This window comes from Struthio camelus, chromosome 2, assembly GCF_040807025.1.
Source record: "Struthio camelus isolate bStrCam1 chromosome 2, bStrCam1.hap1, whole genome shotgun sequence".
NCBI lineage: Eukaryota > Metazoa > Chordata > Aves > Struthioniformes > Struthionidae > Struthio > Struthio camelus.
Window position 1 is genome coordinate 138,649,647 of NC_090943.1, and position 22,831 is coordinate 138,672,477.

The 22,831-nt window shown below is 40.5% G+C and overlaps 1 protein-coding gene across 7 annotated transcripts in view; it reads left to right on the forward strand.

Annotated features, from left to right (window-relative positions):
- Positions 1-22,831, forward strand: part of ST18 (ST18 C2H2C-type zinc finger transcription factor) — a 203,651-nt gene that overhangs the window by 172,452 nt on the left and 8,368 nt on the right. For all 7 annotated transcript variants that reach the window (XM_068932721.1, XM_068932718.1, XM_009673572.2 and 4 more), the window contains 7 exons: positions 367-612; positions 6,476-6,591; positions 10,135-10,197; positions 10,968-11,036; positions 19,111-19,173; positions 19,269-19,349; positions 20,495-20,716. In XM_068932721.1, coding sequence (XP_068788822.1) covers positions 367-612; positions 6,476-6,591; positions 10,135-10,197; positions 10,968-11,036; positions 19,111-19,173; positions 19,269-19,349; positions 20,495-20,716 — 860 coding nt within the window. The remainder of the gene's footprint in view (positions 1-366; positions 613-6,475; positions 6,592-10,134; positions 10,198-10,967; positions 11,037-19,110; positions 19,174-19,268; positions 19,350-20,494; positions 20,717-22,831) is intronic.

The window sequence follows — 22,831 nt, forward strand, 5'->3', positions numbered from 1 at the left end:
TGCTTTTAACTGTGAATTGGGGTCATAGTTCTCTGTAAGAATAAAAAGATCAAGAAGATTTAAAGCTAAACTTTTTTTAAATAAAACTAGATTTAGGGTGTATAGGTTATGGTTTAGAGCCATCTTATTTAAATTCTACTTACTCTGTTTAAGCTGAGAAGCAGGGAGACCATTACCGAGGGTACCCCTAAGTCTGCCTAAGAGTTGGACATTAACTGATATAAATCGAAAAGCTGGGTTTAGATTCAGATAAATTTAAATAGAAGCGTGCATTTACATTTATCCTTTAAAAGCACCACATGGTTATGTTGCAGCCTCACCATGTCCATGTCTAAACATGTCTCTGTTTCCTATTGCATGTCTCAGGGAGCTGAGATAGAAGTGGATGAAAATGGCACTCTGGATTTGAGCATGAAAAAGAACCGAAGCCAAGACAAAGTTATGCCTCTCAATTCTTCCAGCACAACACTTCCTACTCCTTCCTCTTCTCCATTCAAGACAAGCAGCATCCTGGTAAATGCAGCTTTCTACCAGGCTCTTTGTGAACAGGAAGGCTGGGATACACCAATCAACTACAGCAAGACCCATGGCAGGAAAGAAGAAGAAAAGGAGGTACCTTTTCAGCTTCTCAGTTTGTGATTTTTACCTTTGGATGAATGGCCAAATGGGAATGACCAATCCAGTGCAATTTTAAGGGAACTGACTTCCACAGAGTGGAGGTTTGTGAACATTGAGTTGGCTTTAATGTCCTCTTAGATGTGGCACACAAAGTCACTGTTCACCAGAAAATCCTGCTCTCAGAGCCTGCTTTCAGAGATGGAAAACAACAGCTATTAATTTCAGTAGGAGCTGTGAGTGCCTACAAGTATCTAAAATAAAGAAATCAAAGGAATCCAGAATTAGAAGCCGTATTTTACATTTTATTCGTAATGGTTCATTCCTGTAGACATGCACCCAAATGATGTAAGGATCACTCAAAGAATAAATACTAAGGTAATTTTTTTCATGTATAAAGTAATTTTTCCACACCAAATGTCTATAATTCTAGATAGCTCATTATCGAAGTGTTCAAATACATGCTTAGAACCTTGCCTACAATATTCTCTCAGTAGACACCTTTTTATTTTACATTTACTATTTTACATTTAACAATATCTGCCAATGAGTCCAGAAATGGTCCAGAAATCAATTTGAGACTATAAATTCATAAATAAATAGTAAATCCTGAAGCTTTCAGTTACAACAAGTGGCATAAGGAGCAATGTATGCAATTGCCACTAATTTAATGCCATTTATTCCATGAGGAAGAAGCATGGAAAAAGTATATGAATATATACAGGTATCTTGCCTTTTTAATCTATCCTAGGAAGTGTAAAGACTAAACTTGAAAATATAGTTACAGGCACAAAGACAAGCAACTAAGTTCTGGTAATTATTTTCATTTAGTAACTTTCTACCTTTCCAGGCTAATCTTCTAGATTGCTACTGATAATTTTCTTGATTTTGATTTTGTTTCTGTTTTGCCCTTTCATATCCATTTATCCCATGTTGGCAACTTGGCAGCATAGTCTCTTATTCTCTTACTTTTCTTTCCTTTTATTTTACAGGCAATTTTTTTTGTGCATTTTTCTTTTGAGCATGGCTGTCAGAATGTGGATTCCTTGTATTTTTGTTAAATCAGTAAGGGACAGTCCATCAGCACCTTTTAAGGCTAATTAAATGAAATCTTGGTAATTAACAGAGATGAGCCTCAGTGATAGCTTTCTGAAGCAGACTCAGAGATGTCCCAATTTGGAGTTTTTATTCAGCTTAAAATACCTTTCCACCCCACTTGTTTTTTGTATACCAAATAATAGCACTTGAACATTACAATTATTACAATTTTTTTGTCTTCAGAGATCAAAACTGGCACTTTACAGTGACAGACAGGGGTAAATCTACAGTTGAGGTAAGGGGATTCAGGCCTCCAATTCCAAAAATACCTGGGAAGAAAAGATATATCAGTTGAGTGAATAAAAATTTCTGTCAGCGCTGGGTCAAGAGCTGTCGTAGCGAAACCTCTGAGATGGTTTATCTCATAGCGGATCATTTCTTGGAGGCTGGGGTGTCCTGAAGACCCGCTTGCTGTCACCTCTGTGGAGCTGATGACTCTTTATCTCAGCAATGAGATTCTGGGAGGATCGTCCTTATTGCAAGGTTTTAGAGTGTGATTTATAGGCTGAGGAGTCAGACTCTTCCCCATGATGGGGTCCCTCCTTGCTGCATAATGAACGAGTATGTCCAGCTTTGAGAGAACCGCCTTGGTGCAGGGGATCAATTGGTGGTGCAGACTTGGCGGGGGGCCTATAGTGCTGCTCCTCCTCCCTGCTGTCAGCGCCGCTCAACGAAAGAGCTACAGCAGGAGCACCTCTGCATCACCCTGCTCCCTGCTCCACTTCTGCAGAGATGACAGGGGTGGCTGGCCACTTCTCTTGGCATGGGGACAGGGAATTGGAGGCATCGCTGAACTGTCCAGAAGGACATAAAGATCCACGTTCAGGCATCCTTTCCCCTTACGTTCACTGCTTTAATAGCGTGCAGTTTGTCCTTAATCAAGGATCTGGCCCCAGACCTCTGCTCTGAGCTTTTCTGATCCCAGAGAGCATCAACATGTCCAGTGGTCCCCGGGCCAGAGGCTCTGTTTTGCAAATCAAAGACTGGCAGTTATCCTCATGCAAAGAAAATGAGTGATTATATCTATTTTTAATTCATTGTTATCTGCTTCATATGCACAACAGTTGCTTAATTTTGGTGGTAATTTCCAGAAAATATTGTCTCTCTCTCTCTCAGTGAAATAGCCTGTCCAGATGCCCCCTTAAAAAAAAAAAAAAATTGAATTTGGAAAAGGCTCAAAATCTCTCCAAAAGGAAAGCGCCGAGAAATAACTAGAGCTGTCAGTTAGTTCAACTGTCAGTTCTCCAAAGATTTCAGGGCTTAAAAATGTTAAAAGTGCCAGATGCTATTATCTGTTATTCATGTTGCCATTATGTTCTGGTCTTTGCTGAAATCAATATAAACTTCCATCTGTACATTAATGGAGGTTCATTGCTTGCTTGCTTTCTGTAGTGTACATGTGTGAGTACACACATGCTCTTTTTAGATAGTAGTAGTGCTTGGACTGATTGGACCAGTTCTGATTTTCCTTTTAGCCTAGAATTCTTCAGAATTTTAATATCTTTTAATTCTAAATCTGTTCAAATGGGAAAGGAAAAAAACATTCATAGATTTGACCTTGATTAGCTGTGATAATCATCACTTAAAAAGTGGGAAGGGCTAACAACATTTCCTCAAGGGACTCTCTCTCCCTCTAATGATAAATCTCTAGAGAATCACATAGCCCGAGGCATGATGCTCCATGTTCATTCCTAAGAGTGGAGGACCAAGGCACACATCTTTAGTTCTGACCTGCTTGTTTCACGCAGAAGCAGTCCCTTTTGGGCCACAGGTACTGATGCAAGCCCCTAGAAAGGCAAGGAGTTTAGACAGTCTCCTATTTCCTTAGCACTTTCTTGTACAGCTTTAACACATCTGAAGATTTCACGCTACTTGAATAATAATAATAGTGTTTCACAAGCTACTGAGGCAATGCTGGTGTAATTACCTGCTTAAATGTCTATATGCCTCCCTCACTCCTTAGAAATATACTGAGGAATATTAACTAGAAAGCAAACTGCTGAAAGACAATTCAGGAAATTGACAATTAAAGTGAGAAAAAAATGAGTTCTTTGAAAGTTAGAAAATGAAAACAGTGCAGTTCAAAAACCCCCTAGCATCAGTTTTGCTGGTGGCTGTAAATATACATATGTCAACCTTAATCTTGCCATCGTAGTTTCATTAACTAATTCAATGGAGCATCATTAAATGGAATAGTGTATATGAATGGTAAGAGTGTAGTATTTTGTCAGGCCTCTATATGCAAAATTCACAGTCAATCCTCCCTGTGCAGCAGGGTATCGGATAGTGACATGATGAGTCACTCACACGTGCAAGTTTGTGCTCCATCACCAGCAAAAGATCAAGCGATATCTTCCATTTGAGATAAAGAACACAAGCTGTAGCTGAAGGCATTAATAAATCCTCCAGCTTGAACTGTAACTACACTTTTTTGCTACAGGTATATCTCAAGGTCCGTTGTGCAGCTCAGGAACCCAACGGTGTGCCGGGGTGGATTTTCCACCACCCTGTACACCAGGCTCCTCTCAGTTGGACCCCGAACATGAGGTGGAAGAGGCTGATGCTTGCCTGGTCTTGATACATAGTTAAGGTGCAGCCAAGGCATGCACTAAGCCTTAGAAACACAGCATTGGTCATCAGTTCAGTTACAGATGTAGCCTGTCTGAGTTACTTGCTAGAGAGAAAATGTACGCACAGACAAATTGGCCTTCTTCAACCTCCATTACTTTAAATGGAGACAACCACAGCTGCAGTTATTTTGGCATCTGACCCATTGCAACTGGCAACTCAAAGGCACCATTCTGTTATTTCTTTCAGGAGCATTTGATTTTACAGAAAGTTACATGGGCTTTGATCCCTCTAAGAACTTGCCTTTAGAGGTATATAAGAAAGGCAGGTCAGAAAACATGGAAAGACAAAAAGCCAGTGACTAGAAGGCTCATTCTGTTGACTGCAGTGGTAAACTCACCCCAATATATCACTAGAAATCAGGATTTAACTTGATGTTGGGAAACACGTTTTCAGGTTTCTTGAACCTTGAACAAAATTTCTCACTTTCTGTCTTTAGGGTTTTAATTTCCATGTTTGAAGGACTTTCAATAATTTAGGATTTTTATATTAACATTTTTAAAATATTTATCATTGTTTTTAGTTTTCTGTTACTTTTTATCTGCAGTTTTCTCTTAGAAATAAAATTATAAGAGCCTGAAATATATCAGTTTATTTTTATGATATTTTAGTGTTCCTTGCTAATTACCATGAAAGAGTGTTTAGAAAAGCTTAAGACACATATTTTTACTTTCTGTATTTGCAGCCTACGAGATTATTCCCAAACAAAGTAACCCCACAAATGTGGTTGCAAAAATCAGTAGTAATTGATATATCAATAATATGGCATGGTTTCTATATGTATGTGTAGTGTGAGCTACAGTAGGCAGTAGGTAGCCAGGACCAGAAAGCAGAAGGAAGTCATATTGAGGAGCCAGCCTCCAAACAGGCAAAGATGAGCTGCCAGGATTGAGGACCATATGGAAGCTTTATCAGAAGAAACACCCCCGCAGAGCTTACAAGTCCCGTTAGGCAGAATCTCCATTTTCAGTCCAGATTCTCCTCAGCCCTCCACTCTGTGCTTAACAGCTCTGCAGACATCCCTGCCCCTCTGTCCTGGCACGTTCATCAGCTGTACAAGCCCAGATCCTCTATGGCACCTGCCCTGAGAGTTTAGCAGGAGCTGGGAGCTTTCCCCCCTCACCCGCAGGTAGCAGTTTCTGCTCCCACAGACCATAATCTCTGGGGGCTATCTACCCGAGTATCTGAGCAGAGTTATAAAACCAACATGAAATCCCAGCAGGGATTTATACAGATTTGATAATTAATGCTTTGGAGATTTCTTAAATGTTACAATATCCACAGAGCATCCCTCTGGAAAGGAAACACTTGTCCTTCACACAAATAATAATAATTGAAGGCATTAATTTTCAAAACAGTATTAGCCAAGCTATTTTGAAGTGGTCAAATATGATTTTTCTATAAATGAAAAAGTGATATCCTTACAGGTTTCCAGATTTCCAAAATGCCTTCCCAAGGGAGTGAATACTCATGACTGCATGGCATCCATCAAACATCACTGTAGCAGTGGTGTTTTTAATCTACAAACAGTAGAAATCAAGAACTATCCTTAGCAGCCTACTACTAAAGAAAATTTCAAAGCATTTATGTGCTTTTGTTTGACAAGAACCTGCTCTATGGATAAGATAGTAAATCAACCAATTCTACAGACGTGGAAAGTTTTACATTTTTACATAGCTTTATATATGGCAGTTTTGTGATTTATGAGTATACGGTACAACGATGCTTACTTCATTTTTGTACAAAGCTCAATGATGCAATTGCACAGAAAAAGCAAGAACATACTTCCTGCAGTCTGATGTGGCTCTATATATTTTATTTTCTGTGTGTATTTTTCATCACCATTTTACAAATTAAACCAAATTTTCTTTATAAACAGCTTAACATAGCGTCTGCCCTCAGGAATAATTACATGAATATACAGTTGTAGCATTTAAAAAAAAAATCTATAAATGCCTGAAAATATGATGTATTAAACTTTCTTCATCACTTTCCCCATCACTTCTTATTACACTTTTTTCTAATGTTTTCAAAGCAGTTATCTTCTTGCCTCAGAAATAAACAATTAATTGATGAATGTAAGAAGGGTCTTAAGGAGAGAAACCTTTTGTCGTGTTCCCATCTAATATTTTAGAAGGATCCAGTGAACTCCACAGAAAATATGGAGGAAAAAAAGTATCCAGGAGATGTCTCCATACCAAGTCCTAAACCGAAGCTCCATTCAAGAGATCTCAAAAAGGAACTTATCACGTGAGTCGTGGAAAGTGTCATATTTTTCTCAGTAGAACTGACTACAGAGCCGTTCTGTGGTTGGAGCACATCTGTAGGAGCCAAGCCGGGAGACTCATGGGACTATTCACTATAAATGAATGTTCCCCAATGGGACTATGCAGCTGGGTATAAAAGAGTTTGGAGCAGAGACAGGCCAGGGTAGGTGTGAGGGTCTGGACAGATTCATGACTTTTGCTCTACCCTGCATCAGTCCTTATTCCTTATATACACAGGTATCAAAAGGGCAACATTTCCTGCTACAAAACACACACTGTTTTGCAGCGTGCTGCAGCTGTGCTGATGCTTGGGCATTAGGTAAACAAACTCCTTTTGGGCAGTCTTTGATTGCTCCTTTTGGGCAGATTGACTGCTGAAGGTTTGTCTGAGAAGTCTTGGGAACTTCTCAGATATAGAAGATGCGAAATTCATAAAAAGATAAAACACAAGCCAGCTGGGACTTGCCCCAGGGTCTTCTGACCTGTAGGAAATCTATGTTTAAGTCCTTGATCTGCTTTCTGCAAAGCAGAGTTTGTCATTCTGTCGGGCTGAAAATACAGTGGATACACACTTTCACACTTTAGGAGAATAGGCTGATATTCTGTTCTCCCAAGTACAATCTCTCTTGCTCTGTCTTAAATGCCAAGACTTTCTTGTCAAAAACTGCGCATAAATCAGTCTAATTCCATTACATCTTTCTACACGCAACAGCCTGTTTTGGTTTAGAATCATTTCAGTGAAATTGTTTAAACCAGCTGACATCACTGGTTGCTTTTTAAAATCTCGGCGAGGCTCTCCAGAAAGCCTGTTGGATTCACATCTACGACATTTTGATATCAATAGAGCGGTCTCACTGTAGTAGTCACTGGGGACTTAGCACTTTTATTTTTGTCCCCAAAACAGAGTAAGTCTCTCTTGCACTCTTAGGCCAGTGCACTCTGTATTGCTTAGTGATGATAGTCTATAACATATCACTGCAGGCTCAACCGTAAATAAATGAGTCTCATCCTGTCACCCTATGTCCTGCTGTCCAGACTCAGTGGCACTGAATCAGTTGGATACGCCTCTGTCTCTAGAAATTACATTTCCCTGGGGCAAGCTTCTCTGAAGAGTGATTCTTTCACCTCATGCCATGCAGTCTGCTTGTCTGCTTATCATATTGTATCTGCAGCTGTAGTCCATGACCTAAATTGCCATAGGTCACGTTTGTTTTGCCTCTTTTAAAACAAATGCATACAAAAATTGCTGTAAGTTTATCTGCTGAAAACTCTAATGGTTTTTCTTTTGTAATATTTATGCCTTTGCGATATTAACGAGTTCTGAGATGTCCATAAAATACTTTTCTCCTTCTCTAAATAATAATTCTGCAGAGTATTTACAAGATCGATGCTTGGCCTACAGTATTTTTAATATGGGTATTGCTCAGTGAGTAGAAACAGTTATGTAAAATGTGACGTCCAGAAAATTAAACAAGAAATAGTTTTAACATATAAGAAGAATCTATAGGCAATATATGCAATAGACTGCATTTACTGTAAACCCACTGAGCTCAGAACTCATATTGAGCAATTGAGTACAGGTGGCTCCATCATGAGGAAGTTTTTAAAATGGCATAAGCACTTACAAAGAAAAATTTCTGAGACTGTAACTCAGCTGCAGTGAGCTACTGTATGAATACCATCTCCTAGCACGTGCTTTCTATTCTTCCATGCTAATTCTCTTGCCTATAACTGTCTTTTGGCACTGCGTAACTGCATTACTTAGGTTGAAGTCGGCTGTGCAAATGAGGCCGATGCCTTCCTGAGTCTTTGTTACAGATTTGAAAAAAAGCTCCCAGTGCTCTGTCAGCTCAGAGAAAATATCCAGATGAGGATCTCAGGTACCCCTCCTCATGCCTATGAAGCTCTGGCTAGAAGTTCCAGTGTAGCTTCTGCTAAGCTACTGAGATCCCTTGGCCTTCTTATCCCTGGGCCGAATGAGAGAAGACACAGTCTTTTATGAGGTGACTCCACAGGGTCAGCGTTAGACTATTTTAAAATAGTATGGAAAGGTCTGTTTAATTCATTTGTCTCCCATCCACAACTTCCCTGCAAAAGTCCCAGAACTTTTGGCTTCCTTGCCCTCTTGCAGAGGAATGTGTTCTCATTTGATAGCTGAGCTCAATGCTATGACCAAAGAAGGGCTGAGGACCAACAGGAGCTTTAACATATTCTCCAGTTACCCAGAAAGAACAAAGGAAGCCTAACAGCCTGTTAGGCCACTATTCCAGAAGCCTGAAATAGCAAAAAAGAAAATATTTATATAAATACACACACACGCACACACACACACACACACACATGCACACACACACATGCAGTCACGTGCCATTCCTGTTGCAAAGATAAGACAATTGTACCCTTTGGGTCTCTCTTTTCTCTGGGGACTGAGCAGGCAAGTCCGCTTGACTGCTAGCCTTGAGGAAGCCAGGGTAGAGGGTTCATAGAGCAACAGCAAAAATAATTCTTTAGGGCCTGATTCCTAGATTCATTAAAAATCATTTTCACCATTCTAATGGTTTCAAGAGGTCTTTGAAAATGAACATAGACAATGAATACAGAGAGCTCACAGAAATAAACAAACTCCATAAGCTGGATAGAAGGTAAACTCTCTCTTATACCTACATTACATAACATTTTTATTTATTCAAAGAACCTCCTATTTAGACACTCAGCAAATTTAATTGCGCAGTCTTCAGCATTGTGAAATATACTTCTATCTCTTGGCATAAAGGAACAAACCTTTTGTGCTAGATTTGCACCACCTTCATATCATTTCTCAGTTCAGCTGAGAAATACCCAGGGAAAATTTTGTGCTCTTTCTGAACCTTATCTGTCTGCATTTGATGTGTGCTTTCTATTCTGCAAGCAACCGTAGCAACTAATTTCTCACTTGAAGTCAGCAAATAAAGATTGGATGTGTTTCTAAAAAAGGTGCTTTATTTTACTCAGAAGCTGGGGGAATTATGTCAGATATTACAGTTCTCTGGCTTGTGTTACATAGCAGGTCAGATCAGAAATTTCAACCCTAACATTTATGCTTTCAAAATTTGGTACCATTAGTGAAACTGTCTTTTCAAGAACCTAAGCCATAACTGAAAATCTATGCAAAACATGATGGTTTCACATTGTATATATATAGGAGTGTGTATGTGTGTGTGTGGTGCATGTGTATTTTATATACACATACATACATACATATGTATACATACGTATGTATGTATGTATGTATGCATGTAAAGTTTTGATTTATTTGCATGGAAATAGGAATACTTTTTCAGTCCTGTAAACATCTATGCCTCAGGTAGTAACTGAATACTAGAAATGTCATATAAGTTTTGCTAGCTTTTAGTACTGTCATGATATTGTTGAGATGGTTAATGATGAATGTGATTGCCCTAAGAATTATTTAGTTCATTGCAGAGTAGGGTGAGTTATGTCGTGTATTATATGTACTCTCACTTCTCACTGCATCTTCTTTGCACAGCTGTCCAACTCCAGGATGTGATGGTAGCGGTCATGTAACAGGCAACTATGCCTCACACCGCAGGTAGGAAACAACAGGAAGTAGAGCTACTTTTAGCTGCTGTCTTCTTTGAACAGTTTTATACCAACTATGGATAAGTATGCAAAAACAATTTGTAGAAAATAATCCATACAGAAATGTAGCCCTTTTCTATTTCTGTTATATTTTGTGAATGTCTTGACTCAATAAATTGATGGAGTTAAGCAGCATATACTTATTAGTCGAGCTGCATGTCTTAGCTGAGACCTGCAGATAAGTCATTCTGTAACGTTTTCATTTCCTTAAGTGTACAAGCACTCTCCATATAGATGCTAGTGCGTGGGATTTTAAATAAGGTTTCTGCAAGCAACTCTACACGTGGCTTTGAAGTTCATAGATCTGCAAATACATACTATAGGTGCCAACCATTTTCCTCAAAATAGCCTATTATCAGCCTGGGGGGTTGAAACAATAATTTCCTGCCTTTCCTTTTGGGAGCAGGATGGAAGCAGATTCTATCTTTTTCCAACTACACGGACTAGACGTTCTACCTACCATTTACACTGGCAACATAAAGAAAGGTATCACTGTATCACTGCTTCCCTGCAAAGCTTTACAGGGACTTAGAAACCTCTGTGGCCAAACCACTTTCCAGTACCTTAAGAGCTACAGATGGATACTGGCTGCTCCTCCTTTGCCAAGAGCAAATATTCTTTTCCTCATAGTATATCATAGATTGTCCAGAGGTTGTGGGTTTTTTTAAAAAAAAAAAAAAAGTTCTGTTTTAATGAAACATTTCACATCTGTTTTCTTAGTGTTTCTGGATGCCCATTAGCTGACAAGACATTAAAATCTCTTATGGCTGCCAACTCTCAGGAGCTTAAGTAAGTATTGATAACACCAAAATGTGATTGCTATTTATTTCTTGTCAGTATGTTCCCTATGTTAATATTAATTATTTATTTGAGTTGCTTTGAGCTAGGTTAAGCCTTTGTCCAAAACTTCAAATGAACTGAATGGAAAGCTTTTCAGTGAGATAGAGTTCACTTTTCTCCATTTGTCTTCTTTTTTTGTACCTCTTCATTTTCATGTACTTTGCAGGACCTCTCTGACTCAGAGAGAAACAGGAAGTATCTTATATGTAAGACTGATCTGGCAAATAACCCTGTCTGATCGGAGAAGTTAAAATAAATCTGAAAACCAGACAGATCTCCTACAAATCATTTTTCATCATTCACTACCATATACTATGAGTTGAATGTCAGTGAAGCAGACATCAAGTCATATGATTTGGTGCTGGCATAATTCTTACCATGAAATGTCACTTACAAAAGGACTGTGCAGGCTCTGCTATACGGACAGATGTATAGGGGCATATGAATATTTCAAAAATCTGTAGTCAAGAGAGGCACTGGCAACCAGTCATCTAGTTATTGAATTGCTTTGTCAATAAGGATGTGGAGAAGAGGAAAGCATAATTAGAGTCCTTTCATAGCTTTCCCTCTGCAACTTGTACATTGGATCCCATAATAAATGGCTTGGAAAACTCATGAATGTCTGTAAAAAGAATCCTGTTACTATACTCTCTGCCCTTCTTTAGGTTCATCCCTAGTCCAGATAGAAGAAAATAAAGACTGCTTATGGCACTTTTACACTATCATAATGGTATTAATAGTAGCAGTGACTACATTCAGGCCTGACTCCGTGTTTAGTCACAAATTAGCTTCCCCACGTCAAATGTTAGTGCATCCTATCTTGTATTCTGGCAACTTATGTTATAAATAAGATGCTGAACTGATGATAGGTACAGAGGTGAAGCTGCTGGAGATGCAGCAAAATAGCAAAGAAAGGCCATTTATAGGCGCAACTGGTCAAAGCAGTTCCCAAAACCAGTAGGTAAATTGGCACGCTGTCATAATCCTTCAGCTTTTGGATCGCTGAGTCTCAAAGATACAAAATTTGGTTTTAGTTTATTTTGAAAAGAGCAGCTCAAGAAGCAGGGAACGGACTTGTGAAAATGCTGACAAATTTGAAATCATTTGCTGAGTCATATATATTCGCCTCTGCTTTTGTTGGCTTTCTGCCATAAATAGATATTCACACAAATATTTTGAATAGTTGCTCTTCATGCAGCCCCGTCCCCCCGTATTCATGTGTGAATAAGGAAATTTGCATACCAATATGGTTATTTTTCCACTAAAGCTTCTAGAGTTTTGGTCATGCCATAAGGAAAGAAGAGCAACAGCATATGACTTAAATGACAAACTGCACACTGTACGCCATGTATAATAAGTGAGTTGTGAAAGACAAAGTCAAAGTTCATGAACATTTCACAGACAGAAATATGTTGCATAACGTACTTAGCATTTAATTTCAATTAACTAGAAAAAGAGCAAAAATTGAAATCTGTTCACAGACAATTTGCAAAAGGAAAAAGGACTACATAATTTTTTTCCACAAATGCACCACCTTATTTTAGCTTCCTGCAAACATTTTTCAGGTGAAATTTTAAATAAAACTCTTCTTTTGAGAAAGGTTAGCTAAATGAAATCTTATGCCACAAACTGCGATCATACCTTCACTGGTATAGCAGAGTGATGTCAGTAGTTAATTTTACTTCATAGAAATGTGAGGAAAGTGCATAAATGCTCATAGAATCAGGCCATCAAAGTACTCTCATATAGTTAGGCATGAATATGGAAAAGCTGTATATTTTTTCCAAATGTTGTGCAGATTTAACTTACCAGAATCAAGATGGGATTTTGGCTTTAATTGTGAATCTCTAAGCCAGAAAAGTCACGAGACTTCCATGTGGTCTACAGTTTGGAAATAAGGAAGATCCGTTCAAAAAGTGAGCCTTTGAGTCAGATTCAGGAAATTTTAAATCTGAAGATTCTTGCTGCACAGAGCAGCCTAAGGTGATCAGATTAAGAAATACTGAAGTTGATAATGATTTATAGGTTTTAAAGTGAAAAGGGAGAATTATGATTGATTATCCTATTTCACTTCACCAAAGAGCTGCTTTGAACAAGTTTGATCAAGCCTTGAACAAGTTTAAAAGTGTACTTTAGAAAGATATATCTACTTACAGTTCAGAAACTGGTCACTTCTTGTAGAAGGAGAAAGGCTCTTGCTCTTCCTCAACATTTGCCTTTGAGGAACAAGTTTAGTGCCTTTCAGACTGAGGAGGACCTGGGCATGGCTTCGAAGGAAGCAACTGGCCTGACAGTAGCGGGAACACCTGGAAGAAGCGGCGAGTGATTGTCATGGGTGACTCCCTGCTGCAGGGAACAGAGGCACCTGTCTGCCAACCTGACCTCTTGTCCAGAGAGCTTTGCTGCCTGCCAGGGCAGGGGCTCGAATAAGAGATGTCATGGAAAGACTGCCAAGGCTTGTCCGTGCATCAGGCTACTACCCTCTGCTGATCTTCCATGTCAGCGCTAATGACACCAAGGGCAAATTGGAAACCATCAAACAGGATTTCAGAGCTCTGGGAATGGTGGTCAAGGGTCTGGGAACCCAGGTCGTTTTCTCCTCAATCCTGCCTGTGAGGGGAAAGGATGGGAGAAGGAGTAGATGGATTTTCGAGGTTAATAACCAACTGCGCCACTGGTGTTGGCAGGAGGGTTTTGGTTTCTATGACCATGGGACCCTGTTTGAAGATCGACAGCTGATGGGGAGAGGTGGTATCCACCTCACTAAGTGGGGCATGCATGTCTTCACCAACAAGTAGGCCAACCTGGTAAGGAGGGCTTTAAACTAGGAAGGATGGGGAAAGGGGAGAATTATAGAGACAGGGTAGTCAGTAAAATACCGCTCAAGTGGTATTTTATCCTCTTGCACCTCTCCTGGGAAGCTTGCATGCTTGACTGGCTCTCTGAAATGCCTGTACACCAATGTGTGCGGCATGGGGAATAAGCAGGAAGAGTTAGAGATCTGTGTGTGGTCACAGGGCCATGATCTCTTTGCAGTTACAGAGACATGGTGGGATAGCTCACATGACTGGAATGCTGTCATGGATGGCTATGTGCTTTCCAGGAAAGACAGGCCAGGAAGGCGAGGTGGTGCAGTGGGTCTTTATATGAGGGAGCAACTGGAATGTACGGAGCTGTGCCTAGGGGTGGATGAAGAGCAACTTGAGAGCTTATGGGTAAGGATTAAAGGGCAGGCTAACATGGGTGATACTGTTGTGGAGGTTTACTACAGGCCACCTGATCAGGGAGAAGAAGTAGATGTAGTCTACAGACAGCTGGAAACAGCCTCATGATCACAGGCCCTGGTTCTTGTGGGGGGCTTCAACCACCCTGACATCTGCTGCAAAGACAACACAGCTAGGCACAAACAGTCAAGGAGGTTCCTGCAGAGCACTAATCATAAATTTTTAGCCCAAATGGTGGAGAAGCCAACGAGGAGAGGTGTGCTGCTGGACCTTGTACTAACAAATAAAGAAGGTCTGGCTGGAGATGTGAAGGTTGGGGGCAGCCTTGGCTGCAGTGACCATGAAATGGTGGAGTTCAGGATTCTACAAGGAAGAAGCAGGGCAATGAGTAGGATTGCAACCCTGGACTTCAGGAGAGCTAACTTTGGCTTCTTGAGGGAGCTACTTGGAGGAATCTCATGGGGTAGGGCCCTAGAAGGAAGAGGGATCCAGCTGGTTAATATTCAAGCATCACTTTCTCCAGGCTCAAGAGCAGTGCATCCCTCTGAGTAAGAAGTCCAGCAAAGCAGGCAGGAGACCTGCGTGGATGAGCAAGAAACTCCTGGCAAAACTCAAACAGAAGAAGGAAGTATAGAGAGTGTGGAAAAGGGGACAGGCCACTTGGGAGGAATACAGGGACATTGTCAGAGTGTGCAGGGATGGGATGAGGAAGGCTAAGGCCCATTTGGAATTAAATCTGGCAAGGGATGTCAAGGACAACAAGAAGGGGTTCTTCAAATACATCAAGAGCAGAAGGAAGACTAGGGAAAATGTGGGCCCGCTGCTGAATGGGGCGGGTGCCCTGCTGACAAAGATTACAGAGAAGGCAGGGTTGCTGAAAGCCTCCTTTGCTTCCGTCTTCACTGCTAAGGCCAGTCCTCAGGAATTCCAGACCCTGGGGACAAGAGAGGAAGTCTGGAGAAAGGAAGACTTTTCCTTGGTGAGGAGGACCAGGTTAGAGATCATTTGTGCAAACTGGACATCCACAAATCCATGGGCCCTGATGGGATGCACCCACGAGTGCTGAGGGAGCTGGCGGACATCATTGCTAGGCCACTCTCCATTGTCTTTGCAAGGTCATGGAGAACAGGAGAGGTGCCTGAGGACTGGAAGAAAGCCAGTGTCATTCCAGTCTTCCAAAAGGGCAAGAAGGAGGAACCAGGGAACTACAGGCCTGTCAGCCTCACCTCCATCCCTGGAAAGCTGATGGAACAGCTCCTCCTGGAGGCCCTCGCTAAGCATCTGGAGGACAAGGTGGTGATCAGCAGTAGTCAGCAAGGACTCATCAAAGGGAAATCATGCTTGACGAATCTGATAGCCTTCTGTGCTGGAATGACTGGCTGGGTAGATGAGGGGAGAGCAGTGGATGTTGTCTTTCTGGACTTCAGCAAGGCTTTAGACACTGTCTCCCCTCACATCGTCACAGGAAGCTCAGGAAGTGTGGGTTAGATGAGCAGACAGTGAGGTGGATGGAGAACTAGCTGAATGGCAGAGCTCAGAGGGTTGTAGTCAGTAACGCAGAGTCTAGTTGGAGGCCTGTAGCTAGTGATGTCCCACAGGGGTCAGGACTGAATCCAGTCTTGTTCAATGTATTCATCGATGACCTTGATGAAGGGATGGGGTGCACCCTCAGCAAGTTTGCTGATGATACTAAACTGGGAGGAGTGGCTGGTACAGCAGAAGGCTGTGCTGCCATTCCGAGGGACCTGGACAGGCTGGAGAGATTGGCAGAGAGGAACCTCCTGAAATTCAACAAAGGCAAGTGCAAGGTCCTGCACCTAGGGAGGAATAACCCCATGCACCAGGACAGGCTGGGGGTTGACCTGCTGGAGAGCAGCTCTGCAGAAAAGGACCTGGGAGTCCTGGAGGACAACAAGACTATGAGCCAGCATTGCGCCCTTGTGGCCAAGAAGGCCAATGGTCTCCTGGGGTGCATTAGGCAGAGTGTTGTCAGCAGGTGGAGGGAGGTGATCCTGCCCCTCTCCTCAGCCCTGGGGAGGCCTCACCTGGAGTCCTGTGTCCAGTGCTGGGCTCCCCAGTACAAGAGAGACATGGCACTCCTGGAGAGAGTCCAGCGGAGGGCTACCAAGATGATGAGGGGACTGGAGCACCTCTCCTGTGAAGAAAGGCTGCGAGAGCTGGGCCTGTTCAGCCTGGAGAAGAGGAGGCTGAGAGGGGGATCTCAATCAATGCATAGAAATATCTAACAGGAGGGTGTCAAGAGGATGGGGCCAGACTCTTTGTAGTGGTGCCCAGTGATAAAAGTATCAGAAATGCTCCTAGATTTACAGCTCAGTGCATCAGTTTTCAGCAAAGTTGTAGTTCATCTAATTAAAGTTAGAACAGCCCTGTTGGAGAAAGGCACAAAATGACAGATATTCAATGAATGGTTACAAAAATGTCTGTGTGGAATCTGTGTCTGTGTCTGTGTGAAGCTATTTCGGAGAACAAACTCCATGAAGTGTAGAAGAATCTGTAACCTAGACCCTTTCAAGAGTTGATAACTCTCAGCTTGAGTCCTCTGGCCCTCCAGTGGGAATCTCATTTGCTTGGCTCTGCACAAGAATCCACAATAGAGGATGTCTCCCTAGACAAGGGCACCAGTCCAAACTTGTCAGCCAGTTAAAAGCTGCTGAAGAGCTACACACTGTAGAGCAATATGTTGTTCGTGTGTCTTATATTGTGGAATTTCAGAATCCTTATAAAGATATAACCAGTATTTGGAAAATCCATTTCAGGGGTCGTGTACAGAAGTCTTAATAATGTGCATTCTTACTAATTTGTTAGTGGCCCACCTGAAACGTTATCCTATAATTTAGTCAATGCTAATAACATCTCAGTCTCAAATCTTTAATGACTCTTAGAATATCTTGAATACAGATGCAAAAAAGAAGATGCAAAATTATTTTAGTGTCATTTTTAAGTCCATAACAGACTCATGATCTGAATGTCTCCCATAAAAAGCTCTTACTGAAGTAAATCCACATCCAGTCTATCTGCACAGCTTTTCCATCTGTGATCATCTGATAAAATTAGTAGCCAAAATTAATACCCATAGTATTTGGCATGTATTCTAGATTTAGTTGCAAGCACTCACACTCTCCAGACATCTGCCCTTGCTGCTTGCTTCACATAACGTTGTGCCTGCTCATTATCTCATACTCAGACAGGTCAACATTTAGCCCTGCATAGACAAGCATATCTGGGACACTGCTACCCACACCTCTACCTTAGCTGTCAGTGTGAAATATGTCATTCTGCTAAAACATTTTGTCCAGAAAATGTCATTATGAAATGTTTTGACATTGTCCCTAAAAAATTTCCCCTTTCTACAGTTGAAATTATTTGATGAATTCTACTTGAATCAGTGAATAAATTTGGTCATGGCCAAAGAAATCACATTTTTGACAAATTAATTGTTCTCATAAAAATAGTTTCAATATTCCGTGAAAAGGTAAACTACAATGGATAGTCAGCCTACCAACAGTCTTTCCATGTCAGCCTATCAACAACTTTATTAAATCACCCATCTCCTCAAAGCAATAAGAAATCAGTAAGAATTGAGACCTTTAAGAGTTACTGAAAGATGCAAATTTCCATAGTGGTTTACTACAAGATTATTTGGCACAACTCTTTCTCTAATTCTGGATACTCTGTAAAAACCACAGCAGTCAAAAGGCCCTTAGGGTTGCTTAACATAATAACTTAGTGCTGTACAATACACAAATGTAGAAACGGCTGGCAAAACGTCTAAAAGTAAATATTTTGCTTGTGATGCTTTGTGTTCTAAGGTATATTTTCGTTCTCTTTAAAACACACAGACACACACACATACATAAACACAAATGTAGTTCCCTCAAATTAAAAAAAAAATAGAGCTCTCTGAAAGATGCATAAGATTACTTCTCAGATGGAGGCTGACATCAGTCAGGTCCTGCTTTGAAACCCACAGAAGTCAGTGGAAAGACCCACTGACTGCAGTAGACTTTTGGAGCACACTCTTCATGCACTGCCAGCAGGCAAGAAGCTTACCCACCCACAGCACCAGTGACACAATGACAGGCAGCATTTTTTCTTTTCGCTGTATAGATGTTTTGATATTAAACGTTCATATTTGGAAAAGCTTTTGTTTGCTGCACACACACACACACACACACACAAGCCCCTTGAATGTAAGACGTAAGCATAATCCAACTGCCAAGCTGAATACGTAATCGAATTTAGTGTTCGACAGATATGGTCCTGTTGTACACTTACTACACTAGAAAATGCAAACTACTAAATTCAAATTCTGGCTATCTTTCTGACTGTGTTGGTGGCCAAAAGCAAAACTGCTCCTCTGCTTCCATTTCCCCTTCTGTAAATAATGGCAAAGTGCTTATTTGTGTCTGTACCTGAAAATATCAGAGGAATAACAAACAAACACATAACAGTAAATTTACAAATAGATCAGTATCAAGCTACTTTTTCTTCTAATGTTGATCCCACACAAGGAAAAATATTTAGTGAAAACAGTGTTACAAACTGTTTAAATCCACATGTCATATGCAATATACTTCATATTCCTTATTAAAATTCAGGTATAAAATAAAAAATGAAAGCAAATTGCTCATTAAAAAAAAAAAAACAACAACTAGTTTTAATTATTCAGCAAAAGCTCTATGGTTCTTTCTTCCATTCTAAACAAAATGCACAAGGTACAGTTTATTTACTGTTACCTTTGCGGTTGTATTTTGTAAGCTCTCTGTGTTTTCTTGTAGGTGTCCAACACCTGGCTGCGACGGTTCTGGCCATGTGACCGGGAATTATGCATCACACAGAAGGTAAGAATTATCCCACTATTTGGGGCTGAAGTGCTCAGAGTTCTCAGCACGCAGCAGTGGAAAGAGGTTGCTTTTATTCTGTGTACTTCTTTCAGCTTGTCTGGGTGTCCTCGTGCCCGGAAAGGTGGTATCAAAGTGACTCCTACCAAGGAAGAAAAAGAAGACCCTGAACTTAAGTGAGTAGCAAAAGCAGAGGTCTACCAGCAGTGCGAGGGAAAGCAAGCAGTAAGAGCTCAGGACTTGATGCATCATAGGAAATACCCTAGTTAATCTGAGGCACAGGAGAACATGTCCTAGAGCTGGAGACAAATCAAGTGTTTCTGCTACTGGTGAAGCTGGTAGAGTCCATCACCTTGGAGCTTGAACAGTTAGGGAGGGTTGCTGTATTTGCTTTCATTGTTCCAATTATTTTAAATAGTGCCATGCAAGTGCCACTTGGTTGAGAATTTGGCAAAATGAAGGGAAACAAATAATTTCTGCCTGTAGGGAAATCTTCCTGTCAGCTGTGGTCATCAGCAGCATGGACCCGAATAATAAACTCAGATTGCAAATAGTCACCAAAATCATGAATGCAGAGTGCTAGCATTGACCCAATGAAACAATTAAATCACAGTGACACCTTCAAAATATGTCCCAGAGAATTTACATGTGTGTAAGTCTTATGCTGTTCCTTTATGTATGAGTTAAAATTTTACTTGAGGTGAAAACTGGTAGCTCAACAGAGATTCACTATATTCCTTACTTGAATGCACATTCTATTAAATAAGTAAACGATCAACTGCCAGAATATAGATAGGAACATCTGGTTACACTCAGAATTGTTCTTAATAGTTGCTAATGATATATACGAGGCTGTGTAACATTGACAGAGCAGTGCAGAAAGTCCCAAGCTTTTCTTTGCAAGCATTTGCATGTGATAATACAAGTTTTCCAATTACAGAAACCCACCCTCTGCTTCATGCCAGAAGCACAAATAGAGAAGAGAGAATGCTGACTTTTCATACATTTGTAAACGTGTGATTTATTGCCTCTGATAGAATTTCAGTTTTCTTTTCTGGTAAAATACTATCTAAATTAATATTCTAGTTCCTTAGGCTGTACAACTGTATTTTAAATTGCCTAAGATTGAAATTAGCTGAATGCCTAAAGCTCAGCTTGACATGAATGGGATGCTTAGGTACAGCATATCTCCTGGGACCGAGTTTTAACACAGTGAAGTAAGTGGTATAGGCAGCTGGAATTATTTTCTCTTATTTTCTTGAGACGGTCTTCACCTGTTCTGTCTAGTGAAATTGGGGGTTCTCTTACTGTGTTTCTGTAGATGCCCAGTGATAGGCTGTGATGGCCAAGGTCACATATCAGGTAAATACACTTCTCATCGCACTGCTTCTGGTTGTCCTTTGGCTGCCAAGAGACAGAAGGAGAGTCCCGTCAATGGGTCTTCACTATCCTGGAAACTGAACAAACAAGAGCTGCCACACTGTCCTTTGCCAGGCTGCAACGGGCTGGGTCATGTTAATAATGTTTTTGTCACCCACAGAAGGTATACCTTTGTGTTTTCTCTTTTTACTTTTCCTTAACAATCCGCTGTTGAATTGGCAACATATGAGGCTATAGTCTAAATGGATTATGTTGAATTATTTTAAGTAACAAAATCGTTTACGCTGCAGCTGCAGTAGTATGGAGCAGAATATCTTTGAGAGGGTTAGGATGAACTTTTAACTCTTCTTTACATCCTCACTGCAGTGTGACTTTCCAAGTTCTTTACTTAGTCTTAACATAGTTTCTTATGATTTAAAATGTAGTAGAGTTCTTTCCTAGGCAAATATGGAGTTGTATCTGTATATCCTTTACAGAAAATACAAATATCATTGACATGTCAGCAGAAAGGATGTAGCAAGAGCCATGGCTGCATTCATTTCATCATTCTACCAATGGATAAAGCTATTTTCATAAAGTTTGTATTTAAACAACTAAAACCAAACCAAAAAGTAAACATGTAGAATTCATATGGATCACAGAATTTTGAAGGTGCAACAGTTTTACAAAGGAAACAGTCCTGATAAAGTGGGAACTGCATATATAAACAGTAATAATAAATACTATTATTTAATATATTACTATGAAAACCCTAATATCATTTGAACCTATTCACTCAATAACACTCAAAGAATCTGGCTAAAGAAACAGAATTAATACCTGGTGAAGTTTAGTCTTCTGTGCATATCAGGAATTAAATCTATATTCTATCCCTCCTTTGCTTTCTTTCTAACAGTCTGAACCAACTTCTCCAACACAAGAATGTCCGAGATGATTCAGACTAATTCAGTCAGAGGTGGTTCAGTCTGATTCGGCAGAACTGTCTGTTAAAAAATCACAGCCTATGAAATCTGGTGTTTAATGGCCCTCCAGCAAGTTCCATTACTCTTACTCTTCCTTTTCCTTTGACCCTTGGGTTTGATTTGGTGAGCCTCTCCTGTTCTTCATCTTTTTCCCATCTCAATCTCAAGCTTGGAAGTCCTACTGTGGCTCTGCCCCAGCCCACTCCCAGTTCACCGCTAGAGCTGGTTATTATTTCCTTTGGCTTCAAACTCCAGAGTAATACACAGTTACACAGAGGTCTTAGCTCAGCTGCTAGGACACTGTCCTAAAGTTTGCGTGATCTATTTTCAGGCCCATCTGATACAGAGACAGTTTACTTTGTACCGAAGTCTCCTTACTTAGTGTTTGCTATTAGGTGGTTGCTAGCTGTCAAAGACAGCTATGCAGGAAGAAATGCTCACCACAAGTCCTTAGGGGAAATTTTAGGTGAGTGTGGACTTTGGCTTCTTTCTATCAGTTCCTCATCTATATAGTGGATGCAATGGAATCAGCCCGTCCTGGGAATGCTGAGTAATAAATTCATTAAAGGGTTGTGAACTGCTCATATGCAAACCTATGGAGGCACCCAGCAGTCTGTGATAGAGAGAAACCCCCATAGCAGTGGGTTTGTCCAGTGTTGTAACTTTACGATCGGTATGCCATGCTGATGTGTTTACCTCGTGGCACAACTGTGAGCTATGGCTAGTTAACTCGTGCTAATCAATATGACAACTTGAAGCAAACACCATAGAAAGCGTTAGCTGGTTGCAACTCATCCTACAAATGATTCCTATCCTACTTAAGGCTGGATTACTTTCAAGAACAGGTTGGTTAAAATGGAATCCTTAATATAGTTTTGAACGTGCCGTGCATGCTAGCACTCCTGAAGCCTAACAACTCACCTGTGGCTTTGAGACATTCTTATGACTAGCTGTTGCTCTGAACAGAGATAATAAACAGTATTTCAGATCTGGAGAGCTAGCATATCCTGCTACATAGCTTTTAGCTAAGCAAGTGTGATGCTAATTTAACCCTGCAAAAGCTCATTTTCCATGTAGAAGCACCATGTTGGTTAGATAGAATCTCTGGGGCTTTTGAACAAAAAAAAAAAAAAAATCAATCATTCTCCTGCTGGAGCAAAATTTTGCCATACTCATTACTTAGCTACATCTGAATATAAATCCGCGTATGGCTATTTCTTCTTTGTTATTTATTAAGATAGTATTAAGACAATGCAATTCATCTTAAGCCTTTATTGGGCTATAAAAATTGCTTCAGATAATTACCAGCTGATGAA